This window comes from Notamacropus eugenii, chromosome 7 (assembly GCF_028372415.1).
Source record: "Notamacropus eugenii isolate mMacEug1 chromosome 7, mMacEug1.pri_v2, whole genome shotgun sequence".
Lineage (NCBI taxonomy): Eukaryota > Metazoa > Chordata > Mammalia > Diprotodontia > Macropodidae > Notamacropus > Notamacropus eugenii.
Genome location: NC_092878.1, coordinates 82,076,528 through 82,093,376, shown reverse-complemented (window position 1 = coordinate 82,093,376; position 16,849 = coordinate 82,076,528). Strand labels below are relative to the sequence as shown.

At 38.9% G+C, this 16,849-nt stretch overlaps 1 protein-coding gene across 3 annotated transcripts in view; it reads left to right on the top strand.

Moving 5' to 3' along the window:
- The window catches only part of SH3RF1 (SH3 domain containing ring finger 1), a 230,164-nt gene extending 213,652 nt beyond the window's left edge, over nt 1-16,512 (top strand). For all 3 annotated transcript variants that reach the window (XM_072625485.1, XM_072625483.1, XM_072625484.1), the window contains 2 exons: nt 173-510; nt 13,614-16,512. In XM_072625485.1, the coding sequence (XP_072481586.1) occupies nt 173-510; nt 13,614-13,782 (507 nt within the window). In that variant the 3' untranslated portion in view covers nt 13,783-16,512. The remainder of the gene's footprint in view (nt 1-172; nt 511-13,613) is intronic.
- Nucleotides 16,513-16,849: the final 337 nt, after the last annotated feature.

Genomic DNA, 16,849 nt, shown 5'->3' with positions numbered 1-16,849 from the left:
AACGGAGGCAAAGAAGGTGAAGTGACTTGCCCAGGTGACTGACACAGCTAGTAAGTGTCTGAGGCTGGATTTGAACTCAGGAAGCCCTGCACTCTATGAGTCTATAATCCTATCGTGCTTTGATTATAATAGCAAATATAATGCCAGACTAAAACTAATATGTCTGTTACAGAAGGAAAGGAGAAGTCTGCTGAAGTTGCTTTCTGGTGCCTCCACAAAACGGAAACCTCGAGCTTCTCCTCCAGCCTCCCCAACTCTGGAAGTGGAACAGGGTACAATGGAGCTGGCCCTGCAAGGGGCTATGGGGCCTGAGCTCCCCCCAGGAGGCAGTCATGGAAGGGCTGGGTCCTGTCCCGTGGATGGGGACAGCCCAGCATCAGTGGTCCTAGAGGCACTCCACAGAAAGACAAGCTCCCTGGATGCCAGCATTCCCATCGCTCCACCCCCAAGGCAGCCCTGCTCTTCCTTGGGTCCTGTCCTGAATGAATCCAGGCCTGTTGTCTGTGAAAGGTGAGTTGTAGGGGTTACTCCAGAAGAAACAGGATAAGCATTTTTTAAGTGTTTATTTATAGGGATGGGGAGCCTTCAGCCTTCAGGCCTCATGTGGCCCTCTAGCCCCTCAAGTGTGGCCCTTTGACTGAATCCAGATTTCACAGAACAAATCTCCCTATTTAAAAGAGTTGTTCTATAAAACTTGGACTCAGTCAAAAGGCTGCACCCAAGCACCTAGAGGCCACAAGGTCCCCACCCTGCTGTGTGCCAGGCACTGTACTAAACACATTAAAAATATTTTCTCATTTGACCCTCACAATAACCCTGGGAGGTAGGTGCTACTATTGTCCTCATTTTACACTTAAGGAAACTGAGGTAGACAGGTAAAGCGATTTGCCCAGGATCACACAGCTGGTGTGTGAAGCTGGATTTGAACTCAGGTCTTCCTGTCTATGGACCTAGTGCTGTGTTCACTGTACTGCTTAGGTGCCTCTATCAGCTGATAAAGGAAGTTTTGTTTTGTTTTGTCCTTTTTTTTTTTTCAATTAGCAAGCAAGTCAAGCAAAACAAATTATGAGAAGTGCTTTGTAAGCCTCAAGACTGTCAATCTGAGATTATTAGGATTGTTCCCTATAGCTTTTGGCTGGGCTGTCAGGAGCAGCAGTGATTTGTATCAGTACCTACTCATTAGGAAGCAGCTGAAACCTTTTGCCAACCTAAAACATTCCATTTCGATTATTTCTCTGCCAGAAGCATGTGGCTAACTTGCCATGGTTTCCCAGGAAATTTTATCTCCTCCTCCTGACCCAGTGATTTGGTTCAGTTGTACTCAGAAGAAAATGAGAGCTATTGGAACCACTCTGGCCTTGATTAATAGCTACAAGAATGAACAGTTGTCTTTTGACATAGCCACTAGTTGCATCAGAGTACACTGGGAGATGAATTATTTTTAGTAAGACAAATATCATCTACTAGGAACATATAAACTACAGAATGAAATATTGTTGTTGCCTAGTGGGGGAAGAGCCAGCATTCTCCGATACTCTGAAAATAGGCACAACATTTACTGGAATATAAATATACTCACCATATGTGGAACTGTCATCAGTCAAGTTGCCTCGTGAAATGTTCTTTTCCTCAGTACCTGCTTTTTTTTCCTAAGGCATGCATTCCTCATGTGTGTAGAATTCACCTCTGGGGGTTCAGTGTTCCTCTTTTATTGGTTCAAAATTATTTTCAGACTTGTGGAATTATGAGAGGTATGTTTATAAAAATAACTAGCATTTGTAATATAAGTAATAACATTTATGTAGCACTTTAAGGTTTGCAAAGTACAAATTTATTGTTGTTGTCCGGATGTTTTTTTGGTCATGCCTGACTCTTCGTGACCCCATTTGGGGTTTGGCAAAGATACTGGAGTGGTTTGCCATTTCCTTCTCCAGCTCATTTTATAGATGAGGAAACTGAGGCACATAGGGTTAAGTGATTTGCCCAGGATCACACAGCCAGTAAGTGTCTGAGGTCAGATTTGAACTCAAATCTTTCTGATTCCAGGCTAGCACTCTATCTGTGCCACCTACCTACTCTGCTTTACAGATATCATGTAATTTTTATTCTCAAAACAACTCTAGGAGGTGAGATAGGTGCTGTTATCCTCATTTTGCAGCTAAAGAAACTGAGGCAAACAGAGGTTAAGTGATTTGTTCAGGTCACATAGCTAGTAAGTGTCTGAAGCAGGATTTGAACCCAGGTTTTAATGACTTCAGACCCAGCACACTATCTACCAGGCCACCTAGTTGATAATGTGTAGTACATTGAGGTTTACAAAATATTTCACATACGCCATCTCATTTGATCTTTGTGACAACCTTATAAGTTACCAGGTATTGTGGGATCATAGGTTAAAAGGGATTTCAGAAGCCATCTCATCCCACTCCATTTTACAGTTGAGGATATCCGTCAATCAACAAACATCATTAAATATCTACTCTGTGTTGGGCACTGTGCTGGTTGCTGGGGATCCACAGACAAAAAAAAAGTCACTCTCCCTCAAGAAATCTCTTCTTTATTAAGGGAAACAACAGTATACATACATACACACACACACGTACACATATATGAGTATAATAAGTGTAATATATATAGTTATACGGTAAGTATTAATAGAAATAATAGCTAATGGTATTAATAGCTAATTATTGAATTAGGACCAGGGTTTTTCCCCTTTTCTGCTTCCTCATCCATAAATCAACCAGTGTGGGAAATCTTGGGCAAAGACTTACCCTGGCCAAGATCTAATCAAAGACAGTAAAAGAAATTCTAAATTTAGGCAAATGGGTGGATTCCTGCATATTGTGTTTACTCTGACAGTTCTGGGAAAATGTTGATTCTCTCCTTTGTCAGAGGGGTGATATGGAAGTAAGTCTTTTTGACCAGTATTTGGGTGCTCAGTGTCACATAGCCCAAGACTCTCATTGTAATATAATCCACCTTATTCATTCTTTCTCATTAATTGTTAACTAATCAAAGTTGATTGCCACCCTCAAGAACACCCACTCTTTCAAGGGCATATGAACTGTGAGCCCACTGCCATTAGGGGTCTTTGGCAATCAAGAGCGCCACAGACCTTTTTTATTAATAACATCCTAGTATTATTAATAAAATGATTAATTACCCAGAAACTGTCTCTTGAACTTTTTAAATGTCACAGTATAATCATGTATGTATATGTAGTATGATTATAGCCGATAGCTAGCATTTATAGTTAAAGAAATTGAGATACAGAGTTAAATAATACAACCCTTGCCCAAAGTCACACAACTAGTAGATGCTTGAGGCTGTATTTGAACTAAGATCTTCCTAATTGCAGACCCAGTGCTCCATCCACTACCCTATCTAGCTGCCTCATATATGCAAAATATAGTCTAAATAAACATAATTTCACTCTATGTTTGTATTTGTACTATAAAGAGTATCGTTCTATGTTCAAAGGCACCCAACTTAACAGTGCTTTTCTCAACCTCTTGATAGTTTGGAGGATGCAGGAACATGTAGGTATATTTAGGCTGAAGCTGACAGCTGATCATAGCTATTTTATGTGCCCCCTGTTCTGGAGCATAAATCTGCAGAAGAGTTTGAAGGAAAAGAGCCAGCAGCCTGTGTGACTTGTTAAGTAGGGGCAGTGATCTACTCATGTATCTTTGATGGTATTCAGAGTGAACAATCTGATAGGGGGTTTGGTGTAAGTAACCCTTGTGAAAACAATGGTCAAAAAGAAACATTAACTTCTGAATTGTTCTTTCCCAGCACAGAGAAATTGCCTATTTCCCTCATCTGCTAATCAAACTCACTGCAAGTCTACCCTGACTTTTTCCTTTGATGCTCCTCTCTTGGAAGGACAAACCCTGCCATTCCTGAACCAGCTACTTCATCGACGTTCCTTTTTAGCTGCAGGGAGTTTGTCTTGGTTTCATTCCTGGGCACTGGTCCATGCTATGTCTTTCACAAGCTGGAGGGCATTGCTTCTTTTCTCTGTATTTTTGTGGATGTTTTAGGTGGTATGTTACCATACCCAGAAATCTCCTTGGACTCTGAGTGGCTCAAGCACAAATTCCTTCCCCCTTCCCCTTCCCCATTTCCTTTTTTTGCTGCCAGATGTCCTGGATCTCTGCACTGCCTACATTTCATCCTGTTTCCTCTCTTACCAGCTTGTATCTAACATCAAGTCCCTGCTGTTTCAGTGTGCTAAGATGCAAAAATCTGTTACTCAGATGGGCAGTGAGTTTTGGGGGAGATTAGGAGTCCCATCAGATGAAACACAAATAATTTAATCACTGGACAGATGGTCATCAGCGCAATTTAATTCATCAGCAAAATTTTTATATGACTATTTCCTTTTCTGCATTGGCAAAGGGGACATTAGGGAAAATTTCTGTCCAACTTCTCTTTAAAAAATGCATCCATTCAGTGGAGGATCTTTAAATAATATTGCTTTAATAAGTAACTTTTCAAACTTGATTCATACAATGATGATAACGAGCTTTAACTGAGTGGCCAGTTCTACCTTACTGGATAATAGCAAGGCACCTGGGGCGTAGGAAAAATGTGGGATGAAAAGGAACATTTTCATAAACTGGTTGGGGATGGGCCATTCTGGCAAACATAAAGTTACTATATATAACAATATGGGATTTAAAATTTTTCCCTCTTTTTTAAAATTAATTTGTTTTCAGTTTTCAACTATCACTTCCATATGCTTTAAATTTTCTCCCCCTCCCTCCCCAAGATGGCATATAAACTTATATGGGTTCTACACATACATTCTTATTAAACACATTTTTATATTAGTCGTGTTGCATAGAAAAATTAAAACAAACGGGAGAAACCATGAGAAAAACCAAAATAAAACATAACAAAAGAGAAAATAGTCTGCTTCATTCTGTGTTCTGATTCTGTAGTTCTTTCTCTGAATGTGGATGGCATTTTGCATCAAGAATCCTTTGGAAATGTTTTAGGTCCTTGCAGTGCTATGAAGGGCTAAGTCTATCAGAAACAGTCATTGCATACTGTGGCTGTTACTGTGTACCTGGTTCTCCTGATTCTACTCATTTCACTCAGCATCGGTTCATATAAGTCTTTCCAGGTTTTTCCTGAAGTCTGCCTGTTCATCATTTCTTATAGCACAATAATATTCCATTACATTCATATGCCACAACTTGTTTAGCCATTCCCCAATTGATGGGCATTCTTAGATTCCCAGCTCTTGGCCACCACAAAAAGACCTGTTATAAATATTTTGGCACATGTGGGACCTCTTCCCATTTTTATGATCTCTTTGGGATACAGCCCTAGAAGTGGTATTGCTGGGTCAAAGGGTATGCACATTTTTTTAGCCTTTGGGCATAGTCACAAATTACACTCCAGAATGGTTGGATCAGCTCACAGCTCCACCAGTAATGAATTAGTGTTCCAACTCTCCCACATCTTCTCCAACATTTATCATCATCCTGTTCTGTCACGTTAGCCAATCTGATAGGTATGATGTGGTACCTCAGAGTTGTTTTGATTTGTGTCTCTCTAATCAATAGCAATTTAGAGCATTTTTTCATGTGACTATAGATAGCTTTAATTTCTTCCTCTGAAAACTGCCTATCTATATGGGATTTAAATTTTTCAGAGAAATTTTGTTGTTGTTCACTTCTTTCAGTCATGTCCAACCCTTCTTGATCCACTGGCAAAGATAATGGAGTGGATTGCCATTTCATTCTCCAGTGGATCCAGTTTGTCAGGCAATCAGAGGTTCAGTACTTGCCCAGGGTCACACAGCTAGGAGTGTCTTCCTGACTCCAGACTCATTGCCTCTGGCTGCCTTTAACTATTTCAGAGAAATAGAATATATATTATAAAGTGTATTTAACACTAAAATCAAGTGAAAACTAAACTCAAGATTGGCATGATGATTTAGGAGGCATTTACAAAAAGCATATGGTTCAGTGGAAAGAATGCTAAATTCCAAGTCAGAGAATATGGGTTCAAAGCTAGGCCTTGCAAATTGAAGGTGGTTGTACTGGATATTTTCCAAAGTCCTTTTGAGCTCTAGATCTTAGATGCTGTGGCCTTAAAACCTAGGATATGATTCTTTGACATTCCAGGGCCTCAGAATCATCAATATGCATATCAGTTATCACTATTTTAGCAAAACATGGAATGCTAATTAATAGTTCTAATTGATAGAATTACAGAAAACAGAATTTGTTGTATAATTCCTGGTACAATAAAAGACAATACATATAATCATCATAATTAACTGAATGTGGAATTTTAGGGTTCTCAAAGAGTATTGCATACATTATTTCAAAGCAAGCCTGTGTAATAGGTGTGGTCATTATCGCTGTTTTATGGCTGCAGAAAACTAAGGCTCAGAGAGGCTAATTGATTTTCTCAGGGTCACAGCTACTAAAGTGTTTGAAGTAAGATTCAAACTCAAGTCTTTCTGACTTCATGTCCAGTGTTCTACATGCTATACCATACTGCACCTTTCTCTCTCTCTCTTTTTTTCTCTCTCCCTCTTTCTCTCTCTCTCACTCTCTCTTCTCCTCTTCCTTTCTCTCTCTCCGCCGTACCTCTCTCATATTTAGATGTATGTTTATACACAATTGATGCATATATAAATATGTATGTGATATATGTTAACATATATACATTATTGTTTCTCAAACCTATATGAGGTTTACAAAGATCTTTTCTCACAGTCAACCCTATGAGGTTAAAATTATGATTATCTTTATTTCACTGATGGTGAAACTGAGCCTCAGAGAGGAAAGGTGTACCGAAGATCACACTTCTGTTAAGTGGAATTCTAGCTCAGATCTCTGCTGATTCTAGGCTTTCCCTAACATGACACACTGAATGATTAGATAGCTAGAAAAAAATGATATTCCCCAATTGATAAATGGTCAAAGGATATGAACAGGCAATTTTCAGAGGAAGAAATTAAAGATATCTATAATCATATGAAAAAATGCTCTAAATCACTTTTGATTAGAGAGATGCAAATCAAAACAACTCTGAGGTACCACATCACACCTATAAGATTGGCAAACATGACAGAACAAGAAAATGATAAATGCTGGAGAGGATGTGAGAGAGTTGGAACACTAATTCATTGTTGGTGGAGCTGTGAGCTCATCCAACCATTCTGGAGAGCAATTTGGAACTATGCCCAAAGGACTACAAAAATGTGCATACCCTTTGACCCAGCAATACCATTTGTAGGACTGTATCCCCAAGAGATCATAAAAATGGGAAAGGGTCCCACATGTACAAAAATATTTATAGCAGCACTCTTTGTGGTTGCCAAAAACTGGAAGTCAAGGGGATGTCCATCAATTGGGGAATGGCTGAATAAATTATGGTATATGAATGTAATGGAGTACTATTGTGCCATAAATGATGAAGAAGACTTCAGAGAGGCCTGGAAGGACTTATATGATCTGATGCTGAGTGAAAGGAGCAGAACGAGGAGAACTTTGTGCATAGCAATGACCACAGTGTGCTAGAGTTTTTTCTGGTAGACTTGGAATTTCGTAATAACGCAAGAACTTATTTAAAAAAAAAAAAAATCCCAATGGTGGTTTTCTAAGGCAAAATGCCTTCCACACTTAGAGAAAGAAATATGGAAGTCATTCACAGAATGTAGCAGATCATGTTTGTGTGTGTGTGTGTGTTTTTGTGTATCATGTTTTGATTTGTTATATGATTTCTTCCATTTATTTTAGTTCTACTACATAGCATGACTATAGTGAAAATGTACTCAATAGGAAAGAATATGTAGAACCTATACAGAATTGTATGCGGTCGTGGGGAGGGAGGGGGTAGGTGTGGGGGGGAATAAAATCTTAATTTTATGGCAGTGATTGTAAAACGTTAAAAAATAATAATAATAAAATTAAAAAAAAAAAGAAAAAAATGATAATGAGAAAGGATCTAACCTTTCCTCTTAGGGAACACTAACTAATCCCCTAAGGCTGAGATGAAAGGGATATGACCAAAGGAGGTGACTCAGTCAATGAACAGAGGCAGGCACAAGATGTAAAGACTTAAGTGATCTTGTAATAAGTAAAGATGTACCTTGAAGTGTGTTGGAGGATATTGGTGTGAGCTGAGAACACTCTGAGTAACAGAAAGGTTCCTTTGTGTTTGCCCAGGAGTCTGAGGGAAAGAAGCTTGAAACTTGTTTTGTATCCCAAGGCAGAAAAATGAAAAATTGATGAAAGCATAGAAGAGGATATTTGGACTTCTTAAAGAGGGATTGAGAAGTAATTTAGAGAGTTGAAATGAGGGAAAGCTGAAACAATACTGCAGAGCAAGGACAAAAAAAAGGAGAAAAAAATGAGTATTTTCAGATTTCCTCTCTGTAAAATAATGAGCTATCTAAAGGGTCTCCATACTTAACAGATCTCAAACTCACATCTTTCCAAGTCTGCCTCTTAAATTTGGAAAGAACCCATGTCTTTGATGAGGGATTAAGCTAGAACTCTTGGGAATGTACAAATTGGTTAGAGATAGATTTACAGAGAAGCAGTCATGCTTAACTAGCACAAGTAATTTCTTGGCGGCAGTGACAATGACTGGGTGCAGCAGTGGACATGATTTACTTGGACTTTGAGTGGGCTATAAAGTGAGTTAGTGCGGTATTGCCAGGGAAATCCTTAATTAGATATCAGATTGCCTTGGTAACCAGCCGAAATAGTAAATGGTTACAGAGCAAGCCAATATGAAATGACAGGCCTGGGGATTTCCCAGGAGCCAAGTGGAGGGCTTCTTTGGTATGCTCTGAATGGAGAAGAAAAAGAAAAGTGTGTGGACCTACAGAGAAGATGAATATTAACTAGCCTGTGAATATCAGAATGATGAAAATAGTGATGTAAGAGGGAGGGGATGTCATCATAGGAAGGAATAAGAGATTATATGCCAGAGGGAAAAATGTCTATAAGCCATTCAAAACTAGAAAGGCTTAGCTCAAACTATGGGAAGATCAACTCAGGATTTTCAGAAGACATTTATTTCTTCATGGGACATGCTGCCTGTTTCAAGTCATAATGGGACTGTGGTCTGTGGTGATTAAAGAATATTTGGGCAAATCTTTTGAAGAAAAAAATAATACTGCAATTGTCTGTAGCTGAGTTAATCTGGGAAACTGGTAACCATCTTTTTGGTGAGGGGGAGTCTTCCTTTTAGCTACTATTGATCACCAAATCATGTGTCAGTTTATGATTTTCTACTCTGTGGAAGCCTCGTAACCCCGACATCTTAAAAAGAGGTCAGTTCTCTTGAAACGTGCAAGGATTATTAGAATGAAGCAAGACAAGAACAGGAAGAACTTAAAGGTCCTATGCAGCTGTGCCCACACAGCTGGTTGTCGGTCTCCAAACAACTGGCCTACCAAAAAAAAAAAAAAAAAGAAACCTAAAAAAACATAACATTTCATCTCCCAAGACAGTACCTTCTAGTTACATCCAGTTATTTGTTCCTCTATCCGTCTGTGTTAGAATTCTCTGCGAAAACCAACCTTTCGAAGGCCAGAGTCCAAGATCTGAGCTGCCTGTGAGCCACACTCACAGGACATTTTCTAAGGCAAGGGTATTATGGCTACACCTGGCAGTCATGATAAATGATGAAGGCTGTGTCAAAGTTTCCATTCCGTCCATGGTTTCCCATTCCCACCCCAAGAGGCTTATAACTTAAAAATGAAAATTTGCTCCCAGTGGGAACTTGGCAGGAAGACTTTGTCCTTTAGCCCAGCTGCAGTTCTACTTCTAAAACAAAATTTGACAAAATGGTTTTGGTGCTTATTAAATGAAAATATTAATCTTCAAAAACTTCGTTTTTTTAAAGAGGACAATTCATTTTTTTCTCTTCAAGCTGTAGAGCAAGCAGCTTAGGCAAAGAGGTTGGAGATAAATTCAATAAACAAAGCTTAATATGATCTGAACCATGCATCTTTTTTTTTCAAAGGGGCTAGACTTTATGCTTTATTGTTAACCAAGCTCAAAGGACAGTTGTTACCACCTTCCTTCCAAGATTTTTTAGATGTAAGCATCATGGGATTGGAGAAGGTTTTGAGATGATCATTTATTACTCTGCTTTCCAAAAGAACCATATCTCAATTCTTCAAGAAACATGAAACTGTCCTGCTTTTGAAGATCTCCAGAAAAGAGATTCCACAGCCCAAATATTCTGGTCAATTTAACTATTCTTTTTGGTCCAGACCTGTGATTTTGTCAGTGTAGGGGGAATTCCTTGTGTTGGAAATGTCCTCCATCAGTTCAGATCAGCAACTCATCTATGACTTAGAGTCTTAGAGAGTTGCCCAGGATATTGAGATGTTGTGACTTATCATCCATGGTCCCACAACTAGCATGTGTCTGAGTTAGTACTTGAACACAGTTCATCCTCTACCTTGACCCAAGGTCAGCCCTTATACCCCTATGCTACACTGAGTCTCATAAGTATCTTTATGTTGTGGAATAACAGCTTATTTTCTCTTCTCCTATCCTGTTCTCTGCAGAAGCAAACAGTTGCCCTTCTTTACATAATTCTTGACAATTTTCAGGTATTTTATAGAACAAGTAGAAGTTTGGCATATGGTAGAAAGAGCACTAGACTAGGTAGTGCATCAGTCAGACTAGCATTTGGCTGTATCACTTATTAGTTATGTGACCTTGGGCAAATAAATCATTTAACTTTTCTGTGCTTTAGATTTCTTATTGTAAAATGGAAAGAAGGAAACTTGTACTACCTATCTTAACAGGCTTCTTATGGGAATCAAATGAGAAAATATATATGAAAATTCTCAATAACTACAAAATTTATACAAAATGCAAGGTATGATTATTTAGTAGCCAGCCCCTCAACTTTCTCTTTCCTAGGGCAAATGATTCCAATTCAAGCCTTTCTCCAGAACACTGTTTCTCAGTCCTTTAATTATTCTGTAGTTCTGCTAAATAGTCCCCAGGTTCCCTCCACTTCCCTCCATTTGAACCAGCAATATCAGATCATTAGTCCTGGTATTTAAGTCTGAAAATATTAGCATCTAAAGATCTTAAGATCATCTAGTCCAACCCCATAATTTTACAAAGCAGGGAAAGAAGCCTTGCTTGTATCATACAGCTAACAGCAGGCAGTGCCAGGTCTTAAATCTAGGTCCTCTGATTCCATGCCTCGTTTTCTTAACACTCCCTCATGCTGCCTCAGTGTTTATAGATACTTAGGATCTATAAAGAAAAATCCTTGTGAATTGGGTGCTTTTCAGATTTTTTTTTTTAATTTTTAAGAGTTTATGAAGAAAAATTCTGCTTAAAAAGCAAGCAAAATAAATGTACATCTCTGAGTGTAAGATTTCTACCATCTTTTTTTAGTTGGGAATTGGACTAGATAATCTCAGTGGTCTTTTCTTTAAAAAAAATTTTTTTTTCATGATTTTATTATTCTGTAAATAGAAACAAGTTCTTAAAACTCAAAGTAGCTAAGGAAATCAAAAGATATTTTACTGGCATACAGTGAACTAGTTCAAAGTTTTTTACTCTCAAGTAAAATTTCAGAAGGAGCCTTCTTACCCTTTTTAGTTACATGTACTCTCACACACACATACACACGTACATATGTACCTACAGCTTCTGTCATCATCTGTTTCCTAAGTTACTTGATGGTTTTTACAGCTTTGGGGAAAATAAAGGGAGACAGCTATTAGAGAATGCCTCCTTCTTTATAACTAGCTTTTTTTCTCTGTTGCATCTTGTCCTCCCCCATGCTGTCCAGAGCCCCATGAATTATTAACCCTAAGTAAGCAAGGTGCTGTGGAAAGAACCTTGGGTGGGTGGGTATTTATAGCATTGGACAAGTCACTTAATCTTTCTGCACCTCACTTTCCTCTTCTGTAAAATTAGATTGTACTAGAGGACTCCCAAGGTCCCTTACATCTCTAATGTTAAGCTAATATGTAGCTCTTGTCAATCTAGAGGGTTTAAAGTGTATGTATTATGTAAATGTGCCATTTTGTTGAGCCTTTGAGAAGTACTCTTATGATGAATACAGATCATAGGATCATGATCTGGAAGAAACCTTATCCAGCTCCCTCATTTTACAAATGAGGACATTAAGGCCCAGAGAGGTCAATAAAGTGGCTAGTATCACATGGGTCCAAGAGTCAGAATTTCAACCCAGTTCTTCTGAGTCCAGATCAAGGCCTTTTTCTATTCTGTTACACTTCCTCTTTGATCAAATTTGTGAGTTCATGGACTAAGGACAATAATATGGTTCTAACCCATGAGTCAAGGATGAGCTCTTGAGGCTTTGTTATTTTTCATGCATTCTCTGAGCATCTTGTGCCTGGCTTGGGGCCTTTTTAAATGGGGAATTTAGTTTGATGCTCCTGGTGTAGTCTTTTCTTCAACTGAACTATGGTTTTGTAGGATGTGACTTGATGGAGCTCAAATCCTCTTAAAAAAGAAAACGGGTTTTTTAGTCAATCAACAAACATTTAATTAAGTGCCTGCTGTGAGTTAGATATTGTGTGACTGGGGACACAGGTACAAAGAATAAGACAACTCAACCAGCTTTTACTTTAAGAGGTCTCATTTGTTAAGTGCATCATAGTGCTAAGACAAGACCAGAAAGTTGGAGTTGGCTCTGCTTGTCTTTTCTCGGGCTATAACATTCTACACCCTGAATGAGTGGTATCCATGAGTATATAAACTCATTTTCTGTCTTGAAGAAAAAAAGGGAAAGAAAAACTCAATCCTTCCTCCCACCCCATTTCCCTTTACTATCCATTCCATAGGAATAATGTGGGGTGAGTGTACATGGATGCAGATTTTCTCTGTTCTTTATAACCTTTCATGGAAATGAAAAAGAGAGGGCAAGGGGGAAATAAATCTTTTATAAGGTAAATTGAGTAAAGACATTTTGGGAAAGCGTGAAAGGGGGTGGGAGTGGTAAAGGCACTAGGGCATTCAGGCTAGCTGCCGCATTCATCCTTAACTACAGCTGCTGTTCTGTTTCTGCCAGAACAGGCTGAGGCTCTCTGTGTATATAGTACCAATAAGGCAAAGAAGCCAGTTACAAGTGTTCGTGGTGGGCTGCTGTGAACATGTGAACTTTATTTTTGAGTAGCTCTGGCTTCCCTGAGCATGCTTACTTTTAAAATGGAGCCAGCCTTCATGGGCTTTGAGCATGCCCAGTTTGTCTGACATGGAACCTGCTGTGTGCACTACCATGGATGAGGATAGCCTCCTTTAATTGGCTACCTATGTCTTTAAAACTGGAAAGGCCTATGGAGTTTATGCTGTGGCACTGAAAGATGCCAGAAAGATCCCCACTTTTAAAGATGGACTGCCAATCAAAGGAGGCTACCCTTACCTATGGATACAGCAGGTTCCATGCTGGACAAACGGGGCATGTTCAGAGAAGCTCGGGCTACAGTTCTATAAACTCTGTGAACAACTTCATTTCCTGTTTTGTTCAGATATTTCTTGGAGCTCACAGACTTTGTGGAGTACCCAATTTTCAAGCATCCCTGCTTTGGAGGTAGCTTGACAAAAATGTCTCCCTCTCTCTTGCAGGCACCGAGTGGTGGTTTCTTATCCTCCTCAGAGTGAGGCTGAGCTGGAGCTCAAGGAAGGAGACATTGTCTTTGTCCACAAGAAACGAGAAGATGGCTGGTTTAAGGGCACACTGCAGCGCAATGGGAAGACGGGCCTTTTCCCGGGGAGCTTTGTGGAAAACATCTGAGACGAATGTATTTAGTTTCAAATCCCATGACCCAATGAAAGAGCACAATGATCTTAGTGAAGAAAATGAGCACAGTCACCCATTTTCAGATGATCAAGGATAGAAATAGACTGATGGATCTGCAGCATCCCACAGCAAGAGTGATTGCAGCAGCAGCCAGAGATGGATGGTGGCTTCATCTGTGGCCTTCTCCCTTTGGATTCTGATGTGTGATGTGTGCCTTGTACTGTCTGATTTCTTCTACAAAACAAACCTTTTCTGTTTGAAATCTGTAACAAAAATGGACAATTGTTTACAAGGCTGTAACTAATTTATTTGATTTTTTTTAAACTTGAATTCTTCTTGTTATAGATAAATTCTTCAAATTATGATTTTAACAGATTATTAATTTATGAAATGATAGCTGAGGAGAAGCTGGATTCTCTCCTGATGAGCAGGTGATTCTTTTGGACAGAGAGTGCATTTCCCTTCTTGGGTTGTTCCTCCTTTTAAACTGTGTGTGGCAGATTGTAACTTGTCTTTTTGAAAAGGGGTTAATGTTGTCAGGTTGTGATGATGATAGTGTATTATTGAACTGATTAAGTCTCAACAAGTAAAATACTGTATTTTGTGCCCTGAGTCAGAAATAGTGATTATCTCCTTTGCGTCTCCCCTTTCTTAAAGGACAGTCACATCTCAAACAATGTAATATTCCTGGATGACTGAAGACTTACAACCAAATCCACACCAACAAGGATGTAGAGAGATGAAGGGAGAGAACCCAAGAGAGGAGCAGAAAGAGATTCCTGCTCAATCTCATTTGCTCCGTAAATTTTGCCATGCAAGTTTTCAGTCTAATTCTGTGGCTGGGATATGTTCACAAAAGAGTTGTTATAATCAGGGAAAGGTGAAGGAGGCTTAAGCACAACACCCGAACAAAAAATGTTACCAGAAGCACATTTGTAGAATCATAGAATGTTAAGAGCAGACAGGGACCTTAGCACTCATCTCATCAGACCCTTTCCCTCTCCCACTTAACAGATAAGGAAACTGAGGGAGGGGAATGACTTTTTTTTCAGGTCCCAAATTCAGTTAGTGGCAGAAGTAGGAGTAGAACCATGGTGCCCTGACTCCCAATCCAATGGGATGATTAAAAAATGAATTGAAAGACTTTTAGTAAGTGCTTACTGTGGGTCAGAACTTATGATAAGCCCTGGGAACACAAATACAAAATTTGCCTACTTGGTTTTATAAGAATATCAGCAGCTCAGTTCTTTGATTTGGAAATTAAGTAAAATTAAAACCATACTTGCTTTCTGAGAATGGCTATGAAATGTAATTTGCCCTTTTCCCCCTAAGTAATCTGCATGACCAGAAGATGTTAAAAATATGGTTGAGCAGTAATGGTGGTGGTTCACTTGTGTTAAAGTAAAAAAAAAAATTAAAGGTTGTTAGGCACTGTGAAAAGTTGACTAAGTTTTTAACCATGGAAACTTTAATCCACTGGGATTCCCTCTCTCCCCCCACTGTCTTGCATGTATTACTGAATTCCCACAGTAATATAAATGGTGCATGGTGTGTGTGTATTTCATTGTCATTTCCTGTTGTGGCTAGTTTGCACTCAGAGTGACCCCCTAGCGGGGCTGTAATATACAATATTCTTCTCTCCACCCCAAAGTCACTACTGATAACATCTCTGAGTGAACTCTGCTGCAAAGTGAAGGGCCCATTATCCATTAAGCTGCGTCATCAGTGAGAATGCACCTTCACTATCTCTCCATCTGGCTGATGTGACACATGAGCTTAACAATGCCCCTTGTATTCTGACAGGCTCAGCATATCAAATAAACCCACACTTTATGATCCTGGTAAGGATCTAGCTAGCCATCTTTCTGTCCCTCTCTCTCTTTCTCTGCCTCTCATATCAGTCATCTTTTCTGTTGCTCTCATTTTGTTGCTTGCCATAAAGTGTAAAGGACTGGGATAGGCCCAAAAACATAAGGGGGAGGGGGGAAATCTCATGGTTGTAAATGACATCATTGCCATGGTAATGGAAAATGACTTAATTTTTTTTTTAACTCTTAAAGAATTTCAACTGGGAAGATAAATGTAATTTTAAAAAAAGGCTTCTTGAGAGGTCAAGAAGTTCAGTGGTCTTAAAAATCTAGAGTGAGAGTTGAGAATGAAACCATTCCTAAATTCATCATTTTTAATGAAACACTGTATATTCTGTTCCTGTGTTTTAAATATTTTTAAAATAGTTTACTTGGATATTCATGTAATATATAAAGGTTTTGTGAAATGAACTTTAGCTAGGAAAAAGCTGTTATCAGCTTTCATAAACATATAGGTTGACACCAATGTGTCATAATATTTTTTATTTTGGGTAAATTAGCACATTTTATAAAAAAAGATTTTAAAAAAGGCAAAAAGACTACTACAGGTTAAAATTCTTTTTTTCTACCTGTCTGTTTTCTCCATATCTTAAGCTATATAACTAAGGTACCTCTGTGAATAGTCTTCATGGTGTAGAGTCAGTTAAGATTCCATCTGTTAATAGTTCTGTTAGAGAATGTATTGTATGGCTTTTCTATTGACTTTTTTGAAGACTGTAGAGTTAAGTTTTGAAACAAGAGTTTGTTACACAACAGTGCATCAATGATACAATGACAATTTTTCTGGCCTTTCCATGTGAACAATTTGGGGGAGATGGACCCAAGTGTCCAAGATTAAAATTTGATGTTCAGTCTTTATGCTTGTCCTGTTTTATTTTGCGGAGTTACTTCTTTTTTAAATCAGAGGCAAAAGGATTGCAGGTATGGCTTCAAGCTGTTACCAATTCCTGGATGAACATAAAGTGGCTTAACTTCTCAGGGCTCTTGTCAACTTTGTAAGACTACAAGTTGCAGAGAAGGTGCCAACCTGCACTGCTAAAGGGAATTTCCTGATCTGGGACTTACCTGAACCAATGAAATCATAGGTCCAATGTCTACGTCTTCAACAGAAGATCATAGAATCTTTCCTCTAGATCTGGAAGGAACCTCAGAGGTCATCTAAATTCATCTCCTTCACAGATTGGAGGTGGGAG